Source organism: Echinococcus granulosus (genome assembly GCF_000524195.1).
Source record: "Echinococcus granulosus chromosome Unknown EG_S00017, whole genome shotgun sequence".
Lineage (NCBI taxonomy): Eukaryota > Metazoa > Platyhelminthes > Cestoda > Cyclophyllidea > Taeniidae > Echinococcus > Echinococcus granulosus.
The window spans coordinates 641,535-669,063 of NW_020170397.1; the positions used below are offsets into that span (position 1 = coordinate 641,535).

The 27,529-nt window shown below is 41.1% G+C and overlaps 6 protein-coding genes across 6 annotated transcripts; 3 read left to right on the forward strand and 3 right to left on the reverse strand. All coding sequences in view use genetic code 11, as the record gives it.

Annotated features, from left to right (window-relative positions):
- Positions 1–900: 900 nt before the first annotated feature.
- EGR_03331 (hypothetical protein) lies at positions 901–1,578 on the forward strand (the record flags this gene model as incomplete). Its single annotated transcript, XM_024492580.1, has 3 exons — positions 901–1,053; positions 1,085–1,267; positions 1,303–1,578. 3 exons carry the CDS (start codon positions 901–903, stop codon positions 1,576–1,578), a joined length of 612 nt encoding a protein of 203 aa, XP_024352981.1.
- Positions 1,579–3,304: 1,726 nt separating this feature from the next.
- EGR_03332 (V-type proton ATPase subunit d) lies at positions 3,305–4,615 on the reverse strand (the record flags this gene model as incomplete). The annotated part of the gene is made up of 6 exons (XM_024492581.1): positions 3,305–3,466; positions 3,547–3,624; positions 3,690–4,024; positions 4,054–4,232; positions 4,274–4,445; positions 4,477–4,615. 6 exons carry the CDS (start codon positions 4,613–4,615, stop codon positions 3,305–3,307), a joined length of 1,065 nt encoding a protein of 354 aa, XP_024352982.1.
- A 4,532-nt stretch (positions 4,616–9,147) lies between these two features.
- On the forward strand, positions 9,148–15,924 carry EGR_03333 (Tubulin beta-4 chain; the record flags this gene model as incomplete). The annotated part of the gene is made up of 5 exons (XM_024492582.1): positions 9,148–9,195; positions 9,252–9,309; positions 9,745–10,001; positions 12,125–12,589; positions 15,103–15,924. The coding sequence occupies 5 exons, from the start codon at positions 9,148–9,150 to the stop codon at positions 15,922–15,924; spliced, it is 1,650 nt and encodes a 549-aa protein (XP_024352983.1).
- A 6,353-nt stretch (positions 15,925–22,277) lies between these two features.
- On the reverse strand, positions 22,278–24,960 carry EGR_03334 (Ubiquitin-conjugating enzyme E2 variant 2; the record flags this gene model as incomplete). Its single annotated transcript, XM_024492583.1, has 4 exons — positions 22,278–22,418; positions 23,393–23,438; positions 24,015–24,237; positions 24,948–24,960. 4 exons carry the CDS (start codon positions 24,958–24,960, stop codon positions 22,278–22,280), a joined length of 423 nt encoding a protein of 140 aa, XP_024352984.1.
- Positions 24,961–25,424: 464 nt separating this feature from the next.
- Positions 25,425–26,453, forward strand: EGR_03335 (Metallo-beta-lactamase domain-containing protein; the record flags this gene model as incomplete). Its single annotated transcript, XM_024492584.1, has 3 exons — positions 25,425–25,466; positions 25,816–26,157; positions 26,211–26,453. 3 exons carry the CDS (start codon positions 25,425–25,427, stop codon positions 26,451–26,453), a joined length of 627 nt encoding a protein of 208 aa, XP_024352985.1.
- A 71-nt stretch (positions 26,454–26,524) lies between these two features.
- Positions 26,525–27,529, reverse strand: EGR_03336 (putative tubulin polyglutamylase TTLL1; the record flags this gene model as incomplete). Its single annotated transcript, XM_024492585.1, has 1 exon — positions 26,525–27,529. The coding sequence occupies one exon, from the start codon at positions 27,527–27,529 to the stop codon at positions 26,525–26,527; it is 1,005 nt and encodes a 334-aa protein (XP_024352986.1).

Below are 27,529 nucleotides of genomic sequence, written 5' to 3' on the forward strand. Positions count from 1 at the left end.
TGTTAATAGCAGGCTTATTATTTTGCCCTGAATTTAATTTCGAAATGGTACCTGCATTTCACTATGCGCATGTGCGATTCTGTGGACCGGTTATGATTATCCTAACGGGCACTTAGTTGCACAAGTTTCTTATGCTCCATATTTTGGATCTAAATTATGGCAGCAGAATCAGAAGACCGAGCCCCCGGCGTTCTTGTTCCTTGATAAATAATCAATCGTTATCCATGTAGCTCCTTGAGTCTTTCCTGAAGTCGAAAGGAGTCACAATAGTAAGGCAGAAAATGTATTGCGGACATAATAAAGGGTTGAGAGGCTACCGACATGCCACGGAGGCCATGCCGTCTAGGCGAAGTGCAATGGCTGAGCCTGCATAACCGAAACGAGAGGATAACAAACCCAAGTATTAAATTGCACTGCTAATACTAGGAGGACCGATAAACCAAGCTCTTAAAATAGAGTGGCTATACACGAGTTTCACTGCTACCGGTAAATTTTTAGCATTTGTAACTAAATTGTTATTCATTCAACGCACTCAGTAATTCCGTCGAAGGCGTCCTAAGGTGTAGGAGTTCGTGCAGTGCACTTTTAGGCCCACGTCAAAAATGTTTTGTGATATAATTTAAAAAAAACCACCTTGAATAGTCATGGGACTTATTGATAAGTTGTTTTTATTAGCATTTCAAGTCGCTACTGTGATTTGCATGATTTATTTAGCATTTTTAATATAGACCTCCGAATATTGTTATTTAATTTTTAAAGAAATGTACCGAATTGTATTCCTAATTTGCCGTGTGTAATGTTTCAGGCATTCTTTGAACAGTGTGAACTTATTATCAATGACCCTGACTTATTCGGTAAGTTGTGACCTGTCTTCTGCTCCGGCTTGCATTTGTTCTCGGAATGTGTGAAAGTCACGGTCATTGTGAACATGCACATGTCGTGGAAGATGCAGCCGATATGTATAATCTCTATAAGTTTATTGACATAGAAAATTTGGTATGTCTTAATGAGAGTGTTCCAGATTCTGGGAAGAAAGTCTTTAAACCATTTGAGGTATTTTGAAAAATGTCTGATCTTTCCTTAGGAAAGAAAGGATTCAAGTACCTTTGTGGAAAGTGATGCCGATGAGGAGCTTTTATTTAACATACCTTTTACCGGTTCAGTAAAGTTGAAAGGCATAATTATTGCCGGTGAGAACGGCGATACTCATCCATCATCGGTTGCCATTTACAAGAATAGGCCGTTTATGACATTCGGTGACACTGAAGTAGGCTGGATAAGACCAAATTTTTTCACGTTTAGGCTGAGGCTGATCAGTGCATAGAATTACATCCTGATCCTACTGGGGAAATCACCTATCCATTGAAGGCGTTGAAATTTGGAAGTGTGCAGCATCTTGGTCTCCATATTAGGAAGAATTTTGGCGGCGAATGTACTCGAATTCACTACATTGGTCTAAGGGGCGATTTCATGCAGGCGAGGCGTCAGGAGATTGTTATAACAAATTATGAGATCACACCCAATGTCGCGGATCACAAACTTGATATGATGAAAACTTCAAGTCATTTGATTGAATAAATTTGTTGCTTTCTACATGGGTTTTTTCTTCTTTTACAGTGATGGACATTGCGAATGAACTGCATCAGAAGTTTTTGAAGGAAATTGAAGCTGACTTAGCACGGGCCTGGGAATCACTTCCGAAGCCAATACTACCTCAGCCCCAGAATAAGTGCTTGTGTGCCATTCATGCTAAATTACATGAGTTACAGTCTAGGCAGGAGTACTACCGTCGTGCCTACAATGAGGTTGTCGGTCAACTAACAAATATTTCGCACGGTTTACCTGATTGGGTTTTTAGTTGTGATTCACTGCAATATCCAGAGAAACAGATTTATGAAGATGAGGAAGTGAAGGAGGAGAGTGAGGACGAGCCTATAGAACAGTTAGGACCTGATATGCTAAATTTTATGTTGCAAACGTTGCGCCATCGAGAACAGCGGGACAGGGAGAAGGCTCTTGCAGAGTCCTCCGCCACTCAGCTACCCCCTTTAAAGTCTAATGAAAAATCGTCATGCGGCTTCCCTCTCTCGAAACGCGTGCAGATTGAATCGTCCATCGCGAATTTCTATGAAAATATAAGTGAGTGCCGGGATTCTCCGTTTTGGCCTGCTATGCCACTGCGAAACGTGAAACAGTAACCCAACTAACGTTTCTATGATTCATTGTTGTGAAAGAAATTCCTTGATTATATTATTTTGAAGTGGCTAATTCTGAGTGGTCAGTTAATGCATTACTCAGCAAGACTGGCTCTTCCTTGCATGGTTATATCGACTTTTAAATTTGCTTCTTATATTGTACATTGTATTACGTATTTATCTAAGCGGAATCTTATATCAGATAGACCGCGTTATTACGCATTTGATTTACCAAAGCGGGTTATAATTGTTCTCCATGGGAAGCAAAGGCTGTTTCTCAGTTTACTCCAGCTCCTTGGCTGGCTAGCAGTTCGGCTCGTATTCAGATGTGCCACCTTTCCGATACCAGTCTTTTAACAACTTGTATTCATCTGCGTGGTTACATGACCTTAAATTTGAGTGAGTGCCATGTGAGAATACCAATTCCTACGTCCTCAGTGGCTTAGCTTCTTCGATTCCCCCGTGTTAGTGGTGCATTTAAAATGCACTGGTGTAAAAATTTTCCTCGTATTGATATGCTTATTGCACAAACGCTCCAAACGTGAAAGCCACCATGACCGTTATAAAAAGCACGTCACTAGATTTGTCATAGCGGATGCCACGCTTTCAATTCAAACCAAGCGATATCGAGCAAGTACTTGAGTTCGTGAAAACCCAGGCATTGTGCAATCCGACGGATCACGCTAAACACATTGGATGGTGTTATATGCCCGACTGCTTTTGGCTTATAACCCAAGTTTACTTATGCCCATGCTCACTCGGCGGAAAAGACTCACATCCCAGTTACGTTGGCAATTCTCCGTTCAGGTAAATTTCCCATTTGAATAATCAGTTATGTGGGAAGACACTGACACCCAGCAGCAAAGCGCCATCAGTTCTGTATAAGTTTGAATCCTAATGATACGCAGCATCGTACATTCCGTGGTGAGCTTACCATGAAGCTGATTCTTGTGTTCCCCGGAATTAAAGTAAATAAAATACAAACTTAGTTTAAGTATAAGTAGCTTCTTTATTCCTGGAATCTACAACAAAAAGAATGGAAGTCAAGACGCGACGACAACGTGATCAAGGATTATTATGCTTAGAGAGTATGGAGGTGCGGAACGAGTTTACAAAATAGGAATGTAGGAGTCAATCTTGGCTCGGTGACGTTGAGAGACACATTCGGCAATCCAAGCTATGTTCCTCATTTCCTGCTCCTTCAATTTGATGTAGGAGTAGAACATGCCAAAATGAAATTGCTGCATGAAGGAATCCAGGTTCAGTTGAACCTAGAAGGTTGTAGTGATCAGACAGCGTCACGAAGTGAGATAACACCGCAGCAATAGAAATTAAGGGAATGTTGACATACTTCATACTCGAAAAACTTGTCTTCCAGCGTCTTTTCACCAGCGGCATCCCCCGAGTCATCGAATAGTGGTTTATATTCCTTAAAATAGTGAAATAATGCTGTACTGGAATCCCACAAATCGTAACAACGAGAGAAACACTTACCGCATAGTAATCAGCGATGTGTCTTACTTGATCGAAATCATCAGCCTTTGCGAGTGCAGCCAACCCATAGGGATACAATTTACCGCATCGTGGATACAGCTTGGCGCGATCCTCTTTAGTTAACTCTGTGCCGAATGAATTAATTGTGATAAGAAATGACCGTCTGTCTGCCTCAAAGGCCAACAAGTTGCACATGACTTCTGCAGTGGCACCGCCCATAGATTTGCACAGTCTGTAGAAGTCTTCGAGGTAGGCACGATAAAGTGTGTTGCGAATGATTTCGATGTTTAGTTCATCCAAGTCATGCTTAGTTATGCAATCGACGAAGTAGGGGGCTAAAACTACATAGGAAGTAATTGGTTACCTAACGGCGTATCAACTAGGACGGCATTGTACAGCTCAGATGGAGTCGAGGCAATGTGCAAAGTCTCCATTTGCATGAACGTGCCCAGAGGATGACACTTAGTTATCAGCTCAGATATTGGTCTTTCGTGCAAAGTGCCAGTAATCAGGAGGACAATGTTATCAATCATGTAGCTATATCTGAAAAAATCCAAAGTGTTGTATTAACACGTTGATCTTACGTTATGTAGTCGAGGAAAACCGACAGAGGACGGAAGGCCTGATTTCGGGTGTACCTAAATTCGCTCACAAGTTTCTCCCTCATTTTTTCTTCAATAATTCCAACAGTTAGTGGTCCCGGTTCGTTAGCCAGGAAGTTTCCATAGTCAGTGTCTTGCAAGTGAAGCTTTAAATCTGAGAAGCTCAGCAAGTGTCAAAGATTTACCCTCCAGGGTTTCACATTGAACTAATACATGATAGTCCGACTGTTTGAGGATTCCGCCTTTCAATCCACGTACGAGACCCTCCAGGTAACCATTATTCACATTGAAATTTATCGTTGAAATGACACCCACTTCGCTCATCCTCCAAGCCAATAAAATCGAACGAGCGGGCAAAGTTGGGGGAAGTAAAACAAAATAATCCCACTGCAGTTTCCTTAGTTGAGCATTAGTTGCAAAGTCAAAACCTGCAGTTGTGCGCAAATGTTTAGCTTAAATGTTTCATTAACATCCTTTTTGCTGCCTTGCCACTCTTTATATGCCATTATGTGAACGCGGTATTCTCTAAGGTCATTTTAGAAAAAATTACGGGAACTAAAGACAGCACCACATGCCGCAAAAATTTTGCTTTAGTATTTTATCAAAAATGTGGTTGGCGCACAGCATTTTTTTTCGCCTCTTTTCACATATATCGAAGGCAAAATGCTAATCACCATCCTCAACATTTCGGCACATGTCACACGCTGTTTCTGCTGTCCGGTAGGCTAGTCCACTTAGTTTACCTACTTAGTACTCCAATATGTTCATTCTTTGCCCCGTTTTTAAGCGGTTTATGTATAACTTCCTCCTCATTTTTAAATGATTTTCAAACTCCTTCCCTGAAGCAGTGTAATGAGTACCGTGTTCCGCTCTTTTACCTTCAGTGTAATGCCCTTTAAAAGCAAAAAATCTGGTAGACGGAGCACATTTATTCGAATGGCATGTGAAATCTTAAAGGTTTTCAGAGTTTAAAGGGGTCGGACTTCTTTTCCACCTCAGGAATGAATGATGTCCGCTCAGTCATGGAGTTGGTGTTACCTGGCCCCGTCACCTACAAGGTATACTTAAACGAATATGTGGCACAGAAAATCTATACTGACTGTAATATTAATGAAGCGCGATCTCGTAAAAAGTCTAAGATTATTTGAACTTCAGAATAGCAGCTTAATACACACTCGGCATGCAACGAATATAACATTCCAAATTGCGGCTACAACCTGTGTATTTAAAAATACCTAGCGTCCTAATAAGCCTCAGTGGCATGAGAGCACGTACATCACATACGCACAGAAGGGCTAGGAAGCAGCTAGCATGGTTTGAAGGCCATGTTGGAGGACGAAAGTGCGATTTGAGGAGACTGGAGGGGGAAGGGTAGTTAATTACAAACTCAAACAAAATATCAAATCACGACTCACTTTAATGCGCGTGTTTCTTTAATTATGATTTTGTTCTTCGGTGGAAAACTCCTAGCTGGTGGCATAAATTTCTTGGACATAGGTGTGTATACATAGTATTCTTCACCACCAAATTCTAACCGTTTTTGGGCTAGATTGCCAGCGATAAGTAAATGTCAGTTAAGGTGAAGGAGAATCTTTATCAGAGCAAGTGTAAAATTGATGATTTTTATTACAGAGTTGATATGCGCCCTAGTGAATCGCCTTTGATAGTAAAGTTGTAGCATTCGTAAGGACTGCACTTGTATTTCATAAATTGCCAGTCTCTAAGGGACGCAAGTCAAACCCCTTTGCTACCATTAATTTTTCGCATTTTGAACAAAAGGGGAACAATGCAAACATGACAATTAGGTGGTTTTTTGGTTCAGACTATTAGCTTTGCCGGTTACTTTGAGCATATTTTCAATGGCCGATTCAGGTCAGTGCAAATTACCCTACGGTGAATAATACCGCCCATTAATTTAAGTAAAAACGTAGGCCAATCTCTCAGCATGTAACAATTTGAGGATGGATCAGGGAGTGCATAATCGGTGATATTCAATTGCGAGAACCCTAAAAATCAGTCATGTTCCATCATTTAAATATGCTGCTTTGTGAGTATAGTTTTAAAAAGCTGGTCAATGGGGTGGGAATGCCTTTCAAGTAGTGCCACCATTCAATTTTAACAAACGTGTTGATTAAATAAGGTTGCACTGCTAAGTATTAGAGTTTGGATAGTACTTTAGTTATTTTTAAAGATTATCAGTAGGATGCTACGCTTCAAGTTGAAATCTCCTCCAATGCCTGTCTGCACTTACAGAGCACGCTTTTCACTTTAGACAAAAATGTGCTGCCTTGAGCTGATACAAATTGATTCAGACGAATCTGCAATATTCGTTTGTCATCGTTAAGCACGACCTCTCCACTCCGTTCCTAGATATTCGCATTTCGATGAAGCCTTTCATTGAAGCAAAAGTTTGATTGCGACTTTACAGATGCACAGGACTCCTTAAAAAAGTCTTGAGTGTCGAAAAAAGCTGACTACTTGAAAAGCCCATTCTCATAGGAATTGCCGCGACGCGAAGATGACGATAATAAAACGAGTTTTATCTGCTTGACGGTCGAAACAAAAGTCTTAGCGTTGCCTTGACAGCAACCAGCAAATGCAGAATTGTTTCCATGACAAGGTCCTTAACAAATGATTGTGAAATGATAAAAGGATTGCATAGTGCTACCCCTCATTGTTTTTTAGGCTGGATGATTTCAACATCTGTACCTAGAAATGGAGGAGTAACACTTGCATGATACAGTCGACTAATTTCAGTAAATAAGAAACACATTTGAATTTTTACTCAGTCAAATTTGAAATTTTTTTTGACTGCCTTTTATGCTAAGAAGTGTCTGCTCTCTGCGTGTGGAACTTCCTCTCAAGCGCTTTATGAGCTGATGCCGCTCCTTCCTTCGCAGCAGAAAAAGGGGAATCCCTTCGTCCTAGATTTCCCCTGAAGTTTATGCTATATAATACGTGATTGCTTATTTAACTGTTGGTTTCGGTAATGGGTCACTTGAAGTTTGCCATTGTACCTCCGCCGGGTGGCCCAATCTCCGGGCCATGCCAGTCACCTCGAGCCTTACTGTGCCTCGATAATACAAATTCTGGCCGAGTATTACATCTTCTGTCGTCTTCAGGAAAGTCTCAAAGTGGCACATATAGTCGTCAGTGGTTTTAGACAAATGCGTGTCAACTCTATGCTCGTGATTCGTCTGATCTGCAAGTTAAAATGGTACCGCTGTCACGTGTCTATCACAAGAAATGATGCCACCATTTAATCTTCCTGGACAAATAATGAGCAAAAAGATGAAAATGCTACTTTGAACAAATAGGAAAACCTAGTCAGAATCTGGACGTGGAAAAGACAAGAGATCGACTTAGTGAATAATTCGTCTATGACTTTTCTTAGACCTTGCTTGCGATGAGCAAGCAAAGCACCAAACGAAATGTTTGAAGGAGACTATTTTTAACAAGATTAAGGTCAAAGCAATTATTTCCTAACAGCGCTCCGAGACTTCTGTGAAGACGGAAGAAGCCGTAATATTAGGGCGTAAAAGAGCGTGGGGTCAATGACAAGTCCCGGAAGCCATGCCTCTAAGTGGAAGTACAGAAGCGGGGACCCAAGTATATGCCAAATTAAAACGACAAATTAAACAATAATTATAGCGATACACAAGGTTATGGATGAGAGCTTGAGTGAAACAAAAAAATTCATACTGACTCGCCCAAAGTGGCCCTCTCCACCTGATTCTTCCAACGTCTTCTCATTTGGCAGGATAGGTTAATTTTGATCGTAGTAAGAAGTTGGATGGCTGTTGCAAGTGAAGGTGCATAATTCGCTGAGTTTATGAAGCTGTCACCGTGTCAATAAGGGAATCAGAAAGCATAAAATGAATGCAAAGTAGGTAAAGAGAAGTACTTTACTACTTAGAAAGCCTGATTTTCTGTCTAGCAGTGTTTAATGCTGCCGCAGAAGAGACTTAGCAAATTCCTTTTCACGGCCACAACTTATTTTACGTCTTAAGCATTAGTAGAAACAGTTGATTCAACTTATTACTACCTGAAAAAAAGGGGAACAGCATTCATTAAAATATTGCAGTTTAAAGTGATCGTACTAGACAAATTTCGCCCTTGCTAGCAGCAAAACCTAATCTAGATGTTATACGGGTTTTAAACTTGCTTTCAAAATGATTGCATAAAAATATAAACCGAATTGCGCTGAACAGTTCCTTTTCCTGGGATATTTTATTTTCCCCGCAGTACTGGTAAGCTTCCGTGTGACAATGTTATTTCTTAATGCCAGGGCCTCTTATACAGGACCCAAGTGTTATGATGAAGCAGACGTTAAAATTGACATTTTACGAGTCTGTTTAGTTGATGATTCAAATGGACGTCAAAAAAGTCTTTAACGTATCTCAATCGTTTTAGGCAGTACAACCAAAAGCTAATGCATGTACATTTCAGGTGATATGAATTTCAATAAGGAAATCCATTTAAAACTAAAATGACCCTATTGTCACTAAAATCTTTTTTGCTTGGTTCACCAACGACTAATATGTCATTTGAGTCGCAAGTGTAATCAAGTATTCCCATCTAACTCTACAGTGCGCCTCGCCAAGAAAACATGATGCAAATACTTGCATTTCTGAATGCACTTCGATGAAAATGGCCTCATTTAGATGGGTTAATGAATTGACGAAGACATCCAATCTATGGATAAACCGCTAACTTGCCGAACAGTATTTTTTTCAAAGGCCAGGTAAAATTCCTCATGAAGGAAGTATGGCAATGATATGAAATATAGCAGACCGTGGCTAGCATTCCAGATGTCGTAGTGGAAATGAAAGGCACTCCTATGAAGGAGTGACGACATGAGTTATTCCGATCAACGGCTGTTCGCTACTCCGACGCACACCTCTGTAGATGGGGCCCTGATCACCAAACATCTAACTCCTACACCGACTTCATCCTGCAGCGCGCTTCGGATAGTCTGCGCTTTTTGCTGAACAATCCGGCTTCGCCTCATGGCCCAGGTATTGTAAGGGTAGAATCGCCGCCCCACTGCCTCTCTACGCATTCCTTATTTGGCATTTAGATGTAATTAATGCTAAAAATTAATATTTGAAATAAGGAAAGTAAAAGGTGTGGCTTAAATTTATTTTTTGTAACCTATCGCAGCTTTAAAATAATAACTTATTTTCAGTTCACCCAAATTGGGATCGGGTGATTTATTTGACCTCTGCTTTATCCCAAGAAAGTAATCATCTCATTTCTACACAATAAAGTAAACTATAGTTGTGTTTAAATAAATTCCCCATAACGATTTCCCTTCCATCACTCCATCTAGTGGAGAAAATGATGCATGTTTCTTTCTAAAGCCATAAATTTCACTACTTATGTAATGTGGCCGAACTCTAGAGCCAACTAGGAGGTGTCAAGAGCTGACTTCCCATGTTCCACTTTTTTAGATCTGTGGACTCTTTTACAAGCTCACCTTCCATTGGTCAAAGTTGCAAGACTAACAGATTCTGCGACGAGGAGATCCTGCCATGTGATTGGACAGCTGCCGGGTGGTTGTTGTAGTGGCCAAGGCATGGCCAATACGACAAAATATTCCAGCCTCGAGTTTTTTCACTCGTCTCACATCGAAGTGACAGCAAGTATTAAGATGCGTGAAATCGTCCACATTCAGGCTGGTCAATGTGGCAATCAAGTTGGTGCCAAGGTAAGCCGGAGGGAGTAGAGACTTTCGGGTATTCGCACCTTAATATGCTGAACTCAGAAAGTGATCTCATTTTTAACAAATATTTACGTCAATAACAGGAATCAGTGTTTGTTTTTGCTTAGTTTTGCTCCCTATCTGCAATCCTTTTTGCTTTCACCGCACTCGTGCTGCACTCGTATCGCCACTTTTGCTGTTAAAATTGCTGCCCTGACGAAATAGGCTGCAAGTTTTTTCATCCTTTGTGTAATTACTGTTTCATCATATAGTTAAATTAAGCGCAGTTTCGTCCTTGGTTTTTATTTCTCGACTTTGTAAAAAAACTGACGTAGTGTATTCAAGCTGGCAAGACAGTTGCTGTCCTGAGCAATAAAATCGCACTAGAAATGGTGCAGTTGATACAATGGAAGTCCAACCCATTCCATTTGTGAATTAATATTTATTTAATAAAGACTGAAGTGCTGGGCCCATTCTGAAAATGGCTTCTTTATCAGGTGCATTCATGGATTATCAGGTAGTTATCGAAATTGATTTAATGCAAGAAAACTGTTCTTCGACCTTTCCTGTGAATTGGTTAAATGATTAACATGCAATGTTCGGTTTAAAACGCCATAGCCCTTTCAAGGATTTGTTTGCTGAGTATCTACTACTTGGTGGGTTGGGGGTTGGAAGCAAATGCACTGATACAGAGCTGTTTTATTCTATATGATGAGGCATAGCAACTTGCGTTTCACTTTGACAGATTTTCAAACCGCACTTAAACCCCGTATGACTAGTTCACCCATCTTCCCCAACAAATGGTTGGAGATGGCTGTTTATTGTGGAAACGACTCACTTGCCTTCTGTCCTGTTAGAACTGCGGTATACATCGTTTACCCAACGTGCAGGGATTCCTCACACGCACTCACGACCGGCGTTAGTGACTACGGTCACTAATCGGCAAGGCATGATTAGTTACCCTTCCTTTATTATTTATGAGCTTCCTTACATCCGCGCGCGTTGTACAACATTAATGCAAGTGATTGCATACGAGACTCTTAGGCACCACCCATGATTAGCCCCGCTATTTCCAATTTTTTATGGAGCACTCTCTACCCCCTTGTTGGACATGGCGTGGAAAGGTACACTGGTGGATTCTGGTAGTTTCTAAAAATAAACTGTAAAACGTCTGATATGTTAGAGGCCTTTTGAAAGCAGTAGTGGGTGGCTCCTTTTGATGCACGAAAACTTGTGTTTAAATGACACCATTCGCACTGTAAGGCCAAAATAAAGCAAAACGCATTATGATTTTGGTAAAGCTGATCTTTTAAGTGGTGAATTCCGGGAATTTCATGCTTAATTATTACCATAGTTAGGCTGAGCAAATCTGATGGCATATTCGTCAATCATGCGACTTATTATGCTCAGATTTTGGCTGGTGAAGAATGCACTTAGCTTATTTTCAATAAACTGAGGCTGTTACGATACAGCAGATACCAGTGAGCCTTGAATATATCCCCTTCAATATATATACAGGCTCAGCGTAATCTGACAGTGACAATTTATGTGCTTTATACAGCTGATTATCTGACAGGTCAGAGGTGTGACAGTGTACCATGCTCAACTAAATTTAACTCTTTAATTAAATGGTAGTAGCTCCGTGCCATGATTGCAGGCCATCTTCAAAAGTATTTGCTCCTTGTTACACACTTCCACCTAATTTTAGCCTTTGGATGGTTAATTTATTAAATTTTCCTCCAAAATTTCAGAAAAGATTAACGGCACTTCCTTAAATTTATATACGTTTCCACAGTTTCTAGCAAACTTAAACTACCATCTGAATGCTGCCTCCATTAAAAGTTGTGTAATTATAGCACTCTAAGGAATTTTATTTCGTGGTCGAGAGGTCTGAGCAATAAGCTCCAACTGATGAGTTCTTTCAGAGAAGTTTTTTTCTGCATGATTGCCTACTTTACTCTTCAGCATGATGTCAAATATGGGCTTAATTAAGCAGCGGTAATTTTATCATAAAGACCAATTTCTGTAAAATTCAACTTTACACACAGAGGCAATATTTTCAATATCAAATTAGCGTCCTGTTATTTTTACCACGCTATGTTGATAATAGTTCGATGACATTGTTGCAGTTCTGGGAGGTCATCTCGGACGAGCATGGAATAGACCCAACAGGCAGTTACCATGGTGACTCGGACCTCCAGCTGGAGCGCATCAGTGTGTACTACAACGAGGCTAGCGGTAACAAGTATGTGCCGCGGTCCATCCTGGTAGACCTCGAGCCTGGCACCATGGACAGCGTGCGTGCAGGTCCGTTTGGGCAGCTTTTTCGACCTGACAACTTCGTGTTCGGTCAGAGCGGTGCGGGCAATAACTGGGCGAAGGGCCACTACACCGAGGGTGCGGAGCTAGTGGACGCGGTGCTTGATGTAGTGCGCAAGGAGGCCGAGTGTTGCGACTGCCTTCAGGGCTTCCAACTCACTCACTCCCTCGGCGGCGGCACTGGCTCTGGCATGGGTACTCTCCTTATCTCCAAGATTCGCGAAGAGTACCCGGACCGCATCATGATCACCTTCTCCGTAGTGCCCTCCCCCAAGGTCAGTCCCTCATGCCCATTCACACGCACACCGCGCACATCTTTGGATTGATCAGTATGCCCCTCTGGCGGAAGCATCGCTGTTTTCAAAGTAGTTGAGCTAAAGATGACAGGTGGACTACAATAAGAAGGTTTGGGAAATATGCACCCAGCTTTGTATAGTTATAGAATTTTAAAATTCTGTCAAAGGAATGAAAATGGACGTGAATTTTTATTAGGCAGATGACAAACAGGTTGCTAAGATCTAAAGTGCAAGCTCACCTTTTCAAAAAGGTCATCCAAATTTAAAATTTGCTTAGCATTTTGAAATTTTGATGTATGATGTAGTAGGAATAATAAATCTTGGGTGCTTAAACTGCCTAAGTGTACCTAGTTTTCCTACGCTACTCACTCAGCCCAAGGGTTACTCCGCCTATTCGAAAATCAACTTCTTAGGCTAGTAAACTCATTTCATTGGTGCAGGATCCACTATTTGTTTATTTAAAGGGGTAAAAATTCGATTTAGAGGAATATCTTGATAAGTGTACAGCCAGTGAGGAGCTATTGCGCTCTCTCTAAACACCGAAATAAAGAGCAAAATCGAGCATGAAATGGGATCTTGACTAACACAACATTCAAGATAGCGACGAACTTCAAGAAATATAACTTCACATTGAAGCGGAAAGCAAAACTGAATGAGAAGCACAACTATGTTACTGACTAATAGGTGAATTCGAAATAAAGTCACAATTTCTGAACTGTCAAATCAGTGAATAGTAGGCTGGTGTTCAGATACACTTGTTATCTGAATCAACTCAAAGTCTCACACATAGGGCCAACCTGCCGAGCAATTTGGTAATCACAATGGTTCTTCGGCTCTTTGATGAATCGGAAGTGTTGAAAAGGAAGCAAATTTTCACTTTGGTGTTTAGATCTTGAGTCCTGGTGCCTTTTTAGCGTTGTGTGGAATTTAAGTGACGGAAAGAAGAACTGGAAAAGGCTGCCGTACAGCTATTTTGCATTTTTATTTGGCATATTGTGAGTTGTAAATGGGGTTTTAACAGCACTTTTGTATAAATTGCCCAAATTCAACAAAAGTGTAACTTTTTCCGTGTATCATTTATTGTTAAAAGGCTTTGAGGCTAACCCAAGTCTTTCGTTAACACTACCGTGATAGTGATATGGGTTTTACAATTACCGCTTGGCTTTGAGATGGAAGGTGAAAATGAACGCAGACCTTTATCCACTTGCCTAGTATTTGATTGCAAAGATTCAGGTCATGCATTATGGTGGACATTTTCAAAATTCGTTTCTTTCTAAGATAGTGTGCCATTAAAATTACTCAAAACGTATCTTAAGGAACTAATTTGATAAACTAATCTTTTATTAAGTAGAGTGGAAATCCTAAGTTTCCGATTTTTCACGGAGTGAAATAAACCGTTCTATGCAATTGAATGCTAAAATATACTTATATGCGACACCCAAGTCTTCCCTGAAGACGAAGGATGACATAACACTCGGTCAGAATATGTAATGCCGTGTGCAGAAGGGTTGGGGCGGCTACTGGCGTGGCTCTGGGGCCATACCACCCCGCGGAAGTACGAAAGCGGAGCATTTAGGGGCCGTTAATTTAAACTAGAGACTCAAATAAATACTCAAAGTATTACAATTAACACTGAAAATCATTAGTAGTTCCATGGTCAAGTGTGAACGCTTAAGCAACATCAGTGGCAGATTTTAAGAATGATTAGAGAGAAAATTCATGATCTGTAAATAAATGCAGCGCTCCCGCCCGTAGCTATGTTTATGGGTCTTGTCTCTTCATATTAACGCGTTATCGCGTAGGTGTGAAGGGAAGGGATCCGTGATGAGAACCAAACAAGAGGTTTCGACGACCATTTTGAAAATAAACTGCCGCTCATACAATTTCACCGTCAGGTCGGTTGACGGCCCAGAGACAGGATCAAGCTGAACTGTCTCCAAAAATCACAAATTTTGTTAAGGTTGAACACACAGGTTGATCGTAAGATTTCGTTTGTCTCTCCAAAGCACTTTTGGAATTTCACATGATTACCACTACACGTTTTGGGACAAATGAATTGCTTACCTGTTTTTGGAAAAAAAACCTGTCAATTGCTAAATTAAAGTACAATGCTGATGGGAATAAGGGGGAAGTAGGCAACAATCTCGTGATTATTTGTACCAATTAGGAATGGAAAGAAAATGAAAATATGAACAAAAAAAGTGATTTCCAAATACCTCTATAAAAGGTGAGTAAAGGTGGATTGAGCGACGTGGATTAAACGTGAATTTTGTGCATCAAAGACTTAACAATCCTAAAATCGGTTGAACGTTTTACGTTGTAGAGAATTATTTCCTCCGATAAACAAATCAGGCTCTTAATTAATAAGTAACTACTTCCTAACTTGGTCAGCATCACTTATACGCTGAACTCCATAAAAACAATTGAGATTTTTCATTTTAATTTTATAAGAAAAGCGTTTGCTTTATTCTTAAAGTTGACCTTAATTGCAGGTGTCCGACACCGTGGTGGAACCATACAACGCCACACTCTCGGTGCATCAACTGATAGATAACACCGACCAGACTTTCTGCATTGACAATGAGGCACTCTACGACATTTGTTTCCGCACGCTGAAGCTCACTAACCCCACCTACGGGGACCTTAACCACCTAGTCTCCGCTACTATGTCGGGCGTGACTACGTGTTTGCGTTTCCCAGGTCAATTGAACGCCGACTTGCGCAAGCTCTCCGTCAACATGGTGCCCTTCCCACGACTGCACTTCTTTATGCCAGGTTTTGCGCCCCTTACAAGCCGTGGTAGTCAACAGTACCGTGCTCTTACTGTGCCTGAGCTGACCCAACAGATGTTTGACGCAAAGAACATGATGGCTGCTTGCGATCCCCGCCATGGTCGCTACCTCACCGTCGCCGCGGTCTTCCGCGGCCGCATGTCTATGAAGGAGGTGGATGAGCAGATGCTGAATGTGCAGAACAAGAACTCGAGTTATTTCGTGGAGTGGATCCCCAACAATGTCAAAACCGCGGTGTGTGACATTCCACCACGAGGACTGAAAATGGCGGTCACGTTTATCGGTAACAGCACGGCTATCCAGCAGTTGTTTAGACGTGTGAGTGAGCAATTTACGGCCATGTTTAGACGCAAGGCCTTCCTCCACTGGTACACTGGGGAGGGTATGGACGAGATGGAATTCACTGAGGCGGAGTCTAACATGAACGACCTTGTGAGCGAGTATCAGCAGTATCAGGACGCCACAGCGGATGATGAAGGAGAATTCGATGAAGATGAGGATGCAATTCAAGACAATGATTAAAAATATGTTTATGTTCCACAGATGTAGCCCACTTGTCGTCCTTTTGTCTGCGTGGCTCTTTACTCTACCACTCTAGTAACACTTGTAGTACAATTTCGACCGCCCTATTCCTCCCACAAGCGCCTTAACGCATGTCTGTATTTTGTGTTCCACAAATAAAAATTTTCTTCTGTTAGGTGATATGTGTAGAGTCCTACCACTGCTCGCTCGACATTCAGATGGCATCAATTTTTCTCTTGGCCATTTCAAAAGATTCAAAGAAGATATGGCTTCGGTTCCCATTGAATTCAAAAACATCTTAAAAATTATGGCTGATTATTCCTTATTGAAAAGTACGTTGGATATCTTATTTGAAAAGTGCTTCGTTCCACGGCCACGTTGGCAATAGAGGAGGCATGATAAGGAAAAGAAGTTCTCATAAAGCAAAACGCGCAGAGCCATAAGATAAAAAATGGCAAAAGGGTTTGTCATTCTTTAGTTGACAGGTTTTGTAAGAGCGCGAAAGCGTCTGACAGGATGAACAATTGATATTGAGCCATAGGTATCGAGTATGAACGTGTTTATCATCAATTTTAAAATGTAATCAGAGCCCGCAAAGTTGAATAAGCATGCGATAAATTTTTAAGCAGTTCTCGTTGTTTCAGCTAGATGTGATACATTACAATCTGGTTGCACATTGTTTTTTACGTCTTTGAGAGTAAGCATTGGCAGCTGGGATGCATAGGTTACTTGCTGGGGAGAACGTGTATTGAAAGGTAGGAACCCATTAAATCCCAGGGTATTGCTCATATGCATATGTAAAATATGATACTTATATTATCCTATTGTGAAATGGACTATATCTTAAAATGTGGCCATAAGTTTCTACAAAGAGTAACTAAAGTGCACAGCGTCCAACATTTTTAGCGTGATAGTGTAGCATACAGTAGGACCTGGGGCTACTGGTATGTCCCAGAGGCCAGTTCACCTGGCAATGGCTCAATGGTGGGGAACCAAAGTAGCCTCTTTACCAAAACCGAGGCTTAAGAAACCAAATTACTGCCCAATCTCTTTCCCTTTTAAGTGTTGCCGCCGACGATTGCCTTGATCAACCTCCCGCGTCAACCATCACAAAGTGATCAGTGCTGTAAGAAAAACACCCACGACTCAACCGCGACAGTCATCGAATTTCCATGCAGCTAAGAAGACGCCTAAGCATAACTTCACTGATCCCTTTTGGCAATTCAATGGGATCTGGAGTATAGCCCTGTATGAAAACTGGATTCGGGGACAGTGAATGTACTAAACCACCACGCGTGTCCATAGCTAGCCGATGGACACTGGCTTTGAAGTAGAATCATGTAACAAAGGATGGGATTTACCATAGTCCCATGGGAGTTGAGTTTTGCTTCTACTCCTCCTTGACACCTTGTTCTCACTTTAGATCTGCCGAGCCATATCAATATGGGTTCCATCCAACGAGCATAGAAGTAGATAAAATATCGAGTTCTCGCATATTTGATGTCTTTATGCAGATACGGCAAGCAGCTCCGTAACCAGCATTTCCAGATGTTTCATGGCTAGGTTCGCTTTAGTTCTTAATTTCTTTCCCGCAGAACACGGGACTGGGGTAGTTGCCAAACGTACGCGTCATCTTCAGCCCTTCTGTTAGGGACCGGTAAAGACGCGAGAAGATATAATGCTTGGACGTGATATGGATTGTAGGCATTTAAGTACACATAAGTGCGGTTTTCATCCGCAAAATTTCTAGAGTCCTCTTAAATTTTCCGGCAAAAATTAGGTACAATACTACAAAATATGATATAGATGTCGAAAAAACACCACTAGGACCAGACCCGGGGGAATGGAAAAGATGAATTGTCCACAAATTTGGTAATAATTAAGCATAATTCACTTTAGCAGAGACCATAGTGCTGCACTCATAAGTAGCTTCGTTTTTAAAATCCGAATTCCGCTTACGCACCTCATTAGCCAAAGTGCGGATGATTACCACGTCTACACTCGCTTTGGAATTTGGTAAAGAATAGAAAGGCCACATATTTGCAAGCTAGAGGCAACTTACTTGCGAACGATCCTTTACACTCAAGAGAATGGTTATGGGTACCACTCTACTTCCAATTTTTCAACTGCCACAAGAGGCTCCATTTTGTTCAGTTAGACTGCAACTTTGAACTTCCTGGGACGTTATTTCTACTTGACACCTAAGAGTAAAATGTGATGATTGTATTGTATCGCCCTAAAATAAAAAAAATATACATATTTGACTCAACATTTTATGCGAGAACTTTGCTAGCCCCATCTGCCCTAGAATTAAAAATTGGGGTGGGTCTAATGCTAAAATTCCAGGATTTAAGGTCATTGGCAGTGCTTAAGCGGCTGGTTCACCACTGCAAAATCCACTTTCCTGTTGAATACTTCCTGTCTTAGGCTCTTCCTAGTAATTGCATATTCATTACAGCCTCAGAAAAGCGTCCTCATAAAACTAAATAAAATTTTTAATTTTACTGACAAAACTTAGTAATTCTAATTTATTTAAATTTTACAAGACGAAAAACTAGGTACAGAACACTGCGATTGAATTATCTCGACATCAGTGTTGAACGCCCGGAGGGGCCATGACGCAAGAGAAAATGGCACTGAGATTGTCGAACAAAAGCATTTCACATCTTAATTAAATCCACAAACAGATTCGTTATGCAGCCTAGTGCAAAAAAACAATTCTCGCTCAAAACTAAAAATACACAAAATATTTGAAGCCTTCACGATCATCAAAAGTGACGACCCAACGAAGTGTAAAAATAAGAAATGGAATCCGGTCACTGATGCGTTCCCATGAGAGACGAATGGTTACTGCTAGCGGTCGGAGATTCGGTGTCTAGCTAGCAAGGACCTGAAAGCGAAGCTGCAAATAGTCTGCTTCTCCACAAGGATTGGAAAAGATGCATGTACAGTGGTAATGCAATTCCCAGCCCCTCCAATTTTTACCACATTATGAAGGCCTGAAGAAAATTTTACGGACTTACTTAGACTCTGTGAACTTTGCCATGGCCGAGTGAGTTGTTCTATGCGCCCGTGAGAGAAGAGAGCTGGAATAAAGAGGGCTTCATCCTTAAAATTCAAATTTATGCGGCTATCAACTATATACTCCACTCCATGACTGAGTAATTAGCAAAACAAGTTTATTAGATCTGCAGTGGAAGTTCGCCTCAAATTCGGGCTCATTTCTGCAATCGTTTTATCTCTGTGTAAGTGGCATTGAACTATGAAGGTTAGCGTGACACCCAAAACAGTGATTGCATAAAATAACAACAACTCAAAAGCAGGAGTTCAAGGGTGGGATCAACTGCAGTGTAGTAATCGATGGCAATCATACAACAGGTCCGAATACCACAAAACGATGGAACAGCTACAAGCCATATGCCCCGAAGCATTCTTGTCCTACCTGACGATTTCAAAACACCAAGTATCCCAGACCGTGTGCTAGCGCTGGAAAACCTACAGGGCACAGAGAACTCCTGAAAAAGAAATTTGAAGTTCTAGCTTCAATTTCCTTGGGCTTACCTCTAAATTCTACCCATTCATCTAGGCACATTAGGCAAAATAATCTGAACATTTCTTCGTTTTCGGCAAGGACAGTATTAAGTTCTCCATTATCTTTCACCATTCTAAAGGCTTTAAACCTACTTCTGTAAACAGTAAGATGTTGCGAGGCGCTCATTTTGGATTCGAGGCTTCTACCAACCTGTTTTTGCCAGCTTTTGTCTCAAACTGAGTGAATGTCAGCTTTTGGTCTTTGATTATGGTCTCCCTATAATGTGTTTAAAGTGGACAGAACCGTCGATCACTTCTATCCACCCTTTTTTACTGACATTTATTCGAAGTTTGCAGTCCCCTGCATTGTAGCTTCAGGAAGTTTGATAGGATTAGGATTAAGCCATTAGAAAGGTGCTGAGGCAACTAGTGAAGAGTGCGTTGCCTACAACCGTTCAGGTACCAGCTTAAATTAACGTCCGTTTCGACTCCTCTCAAACGTGATGCTTAGACTCCTTGAATTTGTGCTAATTTGCATTTCAAACTCAACAGTTTCTTCTTAAAATGAGGTTTTTTTCACAGTTGAGTCAGAAGATATTCCGCACTAATTCTACGGTTCGCGAATCTTCTTTAAGCTTGACTTAAAACGTACCAAGCTTGAAAATGCTTCGAGAGATTTTACTGTGATTGATGATTTTTTCGAGCTCTTTTGTTTTGACATCCTTCCTTTTCACTTGAATGCTTTACCCACTGCCCTTCAGGCGGTGATGCACCTTATTGCCACCAACTTTATAAAAGTTGTCATTCACTAAGATGATGCTGCTGTGCCTACCTCTACTATGAAAATTCATGATTAAAATTGACGTCTCATTCAGCTTTTCGAAGTGTATATTTGGTGCTTCACAGTTTTATGTTTCGTGTATGTTTGGTAAATAGGAAGGGCTTATAAGCCTGACATTAATCGCTTTCCTCACTCGCTAAAACTACATTCTCAAAAATGCTTAATGAATTTTCACCTCTAACGGGTTCTGTTACCGTTCTATTGCAAACTTTACTAAGCTAGCAAAGCCTTTATTTACATGCTTTGGCATAAATAAAATGTAAATTAGGGAAATTCTTCTCAATTTCCATCAACCTTAATCCGAGATACCGCACCGACGGGTATTTGCGCAGTGTTGGAGCAAGATGGCTGTCCTGTTTTGTGTACTCGGTGTCTTGGCTCAAATGAACGTGGCTATGCTCAAATACATAAGGAAGCGTCTTTTGGTGCACACTTCACGACTGACACTGACCACTGAAATTTTATCCAAAATCCCCACAGATTGTTGAAAAAATTCCCTACTGCAATGCTTCAGTGATGCACCACCTGCTCACTCCAATGACATCCAACATTGCAGTGTCAAATTCATTCCTCATACCGGCCATCTGTCTTGACACACTATTGCTGGAGGAAGAAGTGCGTCCGACTGCCTTCCGGCACGATCATTACCGAATCTATGAAGTAAGCTGAATCATGACACTCGGGAGCAGTACCATGCTATTTGGGATTCATTCCAAAAAGGCCGAAACACGAAATGAACAACGAAGGTTTACGTGAGGAGATTGAGGTTACGCCTGATGGATTACTTTGTCATGGGGATCTAGTCGCTGTTGCTGTAACATTGGCATTAGCAGCCTTAAAGGGCTGGGTGTGGAGAAAGTGAGACTCTTAGCTCTTCCCACGTGCTGGTGGATTACTGATCGTGAGGAATAAAATTGGCTTTTATTTCGGTCTCACAATGCTCTTCTCACGCCTGTCAAGGGGTTGTTAAAACTGTAATCTGGAATGTCTCTTTTAATGTTTCCGTCTTTGCTATATAGTGCCTAGTTAATAGAAAAATACCCAATGGAGTGAACAACGGCAACTAGTCGAATTCGTGATTTGTTTCTTCCTCGATGTGTACGAGGTGAGCCAAACCAACGCTTCAAGACAGCCGAATTTTTTTTAATTCAATTTCATGTAACCATCTCGGAATGGCTCCTAAGTTCTACCACAGCGACTTGGATAGCATGGGATAACATAAACATTTCCCACCTCGTTACGTTAATAGTCCCATCTAAGCGCCATTTCAAGGCTTCGCCCTCGCATAGTCGCAGCTCAACGAACTTCCACTTCTGCTCGTAGCAAGTGTGTGCGCGCCAAAGGTCAACTCAATTTTCAGCCCGGGTAACGCGAACCGCATAGGAGTCAATTTGAATGTCGTGAAAATTACCCTATCCTAACATACCTCTCGTCAAGAGAAATAGGCACCCACCTGGGCGATCTAGTTCAACTCGATGACTCCCGGCCGCAGGGATTAGAATGGTCAGTTAAACGTTAAGACACAACCAGTTTCCAGAATAACTCCCAATTTTCTCCCAGATATGCAGAATGAAACGAACGAAACAAGGTCAATATGATCCGCGCTGCGGCAACATGCGGCATAAAACCTCAAACGCCGAGGGCACGGAACCTAGAAGAACAAGACTTCGATCAGATTGCCTAAATATTATTACTATTAAGGACGTGGACAGGGTAAAGTACTTTAATTTGCCAAGCTTCACAAAACCACAATTTAAAATCATTGCATGCTCATAATACACCACGTTTCTTTCCTTCCAAGTGGTAAGACTTGAGGAGATACCAAACTGACAAGCGGAGCGGGAGAAAGAGAGGAAGGACAGATAGCGTGCGGGTGGTATAAGAGAGGTCACGTCAGGTGGTGTCGACGGTGCAAATCAGTGCTGTAGGGCGGCGAAAAAGAGGAACAACAAGACGACAATTGATTTGGCAGCTAGTCGGACTAGTAGCACGAGCCGTCCGGTGGCTGATCCAACTTAGCATTCTCCTTCTGTGTCATCATGGTTCGAAGATCAAAGAGGACGTTGCGAATCAACATTCCTCGACGCCAAGCCCGAAGGGAAGGAACCTTTGAGTTGTCAATCTACAATAGAAAAATAAGCCAAGGCTTGACAAAATTTGGGCCGATTAAGTCAGGTAATATTGAAGGCCGAATTATGACATCGAAATGGCGAATGTCCATAAGCAAAATAAGTGATAACATTGAGATTTACTTGTGCAAATCTCTGGCAATTCAAACATTAGCAACTGACGCCTTCACTATGCCATACCTGTTATTGGTTTGCAAGGAGGCAATATGCACGTTTAATGGCATTCACATGGTCAAAGTGTAAAAGAAGCGGTAGTGGAAATTTACTATTATCTTGGTATGTGCTTAGGAGTTCTTAAACATTTGGAGAACAAGTGAAAGAACAACACTGATCTTATCACAGCATCGTAATCGACAAATCAGCCATCAAAGGTGATGACGACAGCAGCTGATGCTCCAATCAAATTGACACTCAGCAAGGTTTATTGAAAAGGAATAGTCGCACTTTTGACAGCATAGAACTCGTGCAAATAGCAGCATGAGTTTGGTGAACGAATAAAGCTACACATTTGCATTTCATTAATCACCAAAACGAAAAGTCAACCAAGTCCGATGGTAAATCTACCTTAAGTTACAAAATGCATTGCACTTTGAACACTCATTGTACCTGCACGATATTAGAACGGTTCATGTGCTCCTCAATCCATTAACTCTGGGTATACCGATGATTGATGTAATAAAATGACGCACGCGTGTGCGTGGTGGAAACGAAGCACAAAAAAGCTTTCAAAAAGTTACAAGAAGTTTAGAGAGCTAGTAGATGGAGGACTCGTCCCAATGAACAACAAAAGGTGAAGCTACAAATTTCAGAAGAGCAATTTGATCTCCGTTGGCAAACACCTCAATTTAGAGCGCACCACTTTTGCAAGAAGGGTTACTTTTCGACCATCAGAGAATAACCAAATATTCACAAACTTTACAAATGACAAAGAAGTTCGGAATAATTGTATGTAAAAATCAGGACCTACCTGACCACCGCCGCCAACTCCATCCATATTAATTTGCGTAATAAATCTGCAAGTAGAATCGAGCTTTCTTAAGTTTAATGCAGGATATTAAAAACCAATTCAATATATACATAACTTGTTACCATTCCTCCCCTACTTAGGTTAAAAAGTGAAAGATTCTGAAGTCATGAAATGCATTTAAGAGCTTTTTTTCGTCAGTGTAAAGATGATGTAGCATACGCGTCTGAGCAGCAAGGTGTGAAGCGCTCTTGAGAAAACATGGAAGGAGACAAAAAAGACCCAGGTGGCAATGATGTGACGAGGATTGCCACGTGGTGATTCGTAAGCTAGTCGAGGCATGCAAAACGCCACTAACTCCATTTCAACAATAGGGTAGCGTATCAAAAGTCTCTAATCAATCCTAACATTGGAAATATGCTGAATAGCAATTGATTACCATGTCGTAATAGGTTATTTTTTAAGTACTCGATAATATTAACACAAAAGAATGGAAGTAAATGGAATAAATCGACCTATTTCTCAAATAATCAATTGCATAGAGGAGTAAAATTAAAGCCCTATATTTCTGGTTGATCCCATAAATACGTCACTAAGACGATCCCAAATTTACAAAGAATATTACCTGACTTCTGGGGGCTTATCCGGGTAGTCATTCCCGCAAACTATCTGTAAATTGTATATTTTATTTTGAAATGGAGTTTTGGCTGGCCCTATAATCATGCCATTCCAGGTTGTCAATGTATTGTCGTCATTATTTTCAAGGCCCCAACTTATTGTGCCATCATTTGATCCTTTCTGCCCTGCCTCCAACTCGTCCATCAGGTAGAAAATTCGAGGTACAGTCACTAAAAAGTAACAATTAAGTATAAATTAAGTGCTATTTAAGCTCAGAGACGAGTGTCGAAAAAAAATGCACTAATAATAGTGGGGTGGAAATATTCACAATAAGGTTCGGTTTAAAATAACTAATGGGCCGCAAAATTGCGCCCCATTTCTGAAAACAAAAAATACTTTCCTTAAAAGAATTGAAACCATGTAAAAGTGAAAAATGTAGCATGCATGTTCCAGAAAAACACTGCGACCGAATAGGTTTGTGTATCACCCGCAAGAATATTAATACCCGGAAAAAACCCCTAGGGGGAAAGGATGAATCAAAGGAACAAAGACTGTGGTATATTCGAAAAGTGGAACGTTACACGCTGTTAAAATAAACCTAGGGACAATACACAAGGAAACCCAAAGATGACTCAAGGCCCCAACAAAACGTGTAAGAACATTTCCAATGAGATAGATAAAGTGTGACAACTTCAAGACCAGAGCCACTCTGCTTGCCTGGTGCAAAACAGGGTTATTGATAATTTACAGAGACTGAAGAACACGGGCACAGCAAACTGCTTATCAAGTTTGATATATATGCGGGAGAAACCCCAAATATGGCGGAGCTTCAAGGAATTCCATCTTCCTCTTAACTGTACTAAAGCAACACAATAGACCAGGCCTCCGCTATTTACTCCCAAAGAAATAGAAATCGAAATCCACGACCTCCGTGACTCACCGGTCTGGCTCATCTCTGATTACTGCGGTGGGTGAACGATCTGGTAAAACAACCATCAAAAGTCCAATTAGAGGTGGCAGGCACCAGCTTTTTCCTACACCAACTTTAAATATTTTAATATGACCTAGAATGTTTTGTTACGTGATAAAAAAATTTTGCCCAAAACGATGTCTAAGTAAATAACTAACAAGAATCAAGGCGCTAGCAAGAGCTGCTTATTAAAAGAGAGTACATTTTTAGCATTGTTGTGTAAAATGTCTGCATTACCCGATATAATGATAAATTTTCTGCCTGAGCCTAAAAAGTATTTTTTAAATTATAAACCAAACGTTTAAAAGGCATTTAAGAAAAAAAGTAGCATTAATGGACTTTTTGACCATTACCTACTTTATTTCGCTTATTTAATGCGTTCCCTCATAATCAATGGAGACTTATTGACCTTTAGTTAATCTGCACAACTTAGCCCCGCCTCTCAACATGCTCGGTCTCTATGGTGGAGGTGTTCCCTACGTACTTGAAGTATAGTTTGGGTAAATTGAGTAACTACGCAACATTGAGGAACTTTCAAAACTACATGACCATTTTTTGAGAACCTTTCTAAGGGTTACGTTCCAAGAACATTTCTGCACACTGGGCCTTCGCATTTGTTTAAATTTACTTTAACTAATAAATACTAGCATTGCATCGGAAGCGACTCGCTTCTGCTTTAGACTACGCTCTTGTCTCCTTCTCTAGTTTGTCTGGGTTTAGGTACGCCTCAGGTAGTCAGGGCATCGCATATCTGTTACCCCGAGATGGGAGGGTGGCGTGTAGTTCGTTTTTGCCTTTTTACCTGATTACTCCAAGCTGTTATCCACTTGTCTTTTAGCGCACGGAAATGGCTCCTTATCGGGTCATCGTTTGTCGCGACGGGTTTTGTGGTCAATTGGAAAATGGACTATTTAGAGCAGCTTGTACCATCTCGTTAATATGCGGGACGTTTAACATTCTCTTCGACCCTGGTGGTCCCTGGGATAGGGATTTGGTTTTGTTTATCCTCGCTAAATATGGCCTTAAATCTGAAGACATCGACTTTGCTATTTGTTCCCATGGCCACGTCGACCACATTGGTAATTTGAATTATTTCCCCAATGCGACTATCATCATCGGAACGGAAATAATGCGGCATGGTGGCGTCGTGAAGCATCATTTCTCTGAATCCAACCCCTTCGTAATTGACGAAAATGCATGTTCCCATGGGATTTTAACATTGCTTTTTCTTAGGTTCGTGTAATATACACTCCCGGACACACAACCAACGATGTCTCATTAGTTGTGGAAGGAGTGCCTAGTTTGGGAACTGTTGTTGTGAGTGGTGACATCTTTGAAAATCAGTGCGATCGGGAGAATCCAAATTTATGGAGGGATAACAGTCTGAACCCTGAATTGCAGGAGCGTAGTCGACGTCTAATTGCATCTTTTGCTGACTACATTATTCCCGGTCATGGATCAATGTTCAAGGTATGAGCAATTTATTGCTCTTTTTCTTGTTTTCTAAGTAACAGTACCCTAATAAACACTGTAAATGGGGAATTATTTTATGGCTTTTTCGTCTGTGTTGTCGATGTTCGAGAAGTATGTGCATTTGACTCGGCTTGTGCCTCTTCTTCATCATATAGAACTTCGAAGTCTCCCAGAGACAGGTCTTTAGTGGGTTTCGAAACCTTTGTATCTGGGACCTGATTATCCGGGACGACAATATTTAACACATCATCGATAAGTTTATACTTCATTATCCTGTCGAGTTGAGTTGTTGAACTTAGAGACGGTGAGGCATTTATTTCAATTAGCCAGGGTTTTAATTTATCATCGATGATGATGTCATAGCCGTAACACTCAAAACAGTGGCGGTCATTGTTGATTACATCCGTGACAGACTGTAGAGAGTGATACATCATCCAGTAAATCTCGTTAAATAACCTATCCGCAACTTCTTTACCTCGTGTGCCTTCAAGCCAGAGCCTAAGGTTATGGATGCTCCACTTTCCGCCGTGACGATGGTTATAATCGACAGCATGCTTTTGAATTGAAATATTTGTCAAGTGGACAAACATGTTTCCCAGTTCGGATTCTCTTTTGTCGTATCGCACTGTGCAGAAACGGCAGAAACCAAGCTTATTAACGTAGCACCTCAGCGGTCTAAACGATGTGACGAGAACATACATGCGAAGATCAAATTTCCTTCCACCAATAAGGAGGGGGTTTTCGATGTACCTGGAAATGACATACGTTTCGCGTGTCACATGCGGCAATGAAAATGCGTTTTTATTTGCAGCGCGACCTTCCCTACCCCACTTTTTGATTTGTGAAAGCCGATTGACGATGAAAATACCAACACCACGTGCTTTGGCGCTAGGTTTGACTATCCAAGTTGCGCGAGGATTCCTCTTAAATTCTTCGGCAAACAGAGTGTAGTCCTGTGGAAGCAGGTATGTGGTCGGGATGAAATCTAGGTACACGAATTTGCCGTTCTGGTCAACTGCCGCGATCGGATTTAGTGCCTTAGAAAGCTGTTTTCGGTATCTCTTTATATTTTTTACCAT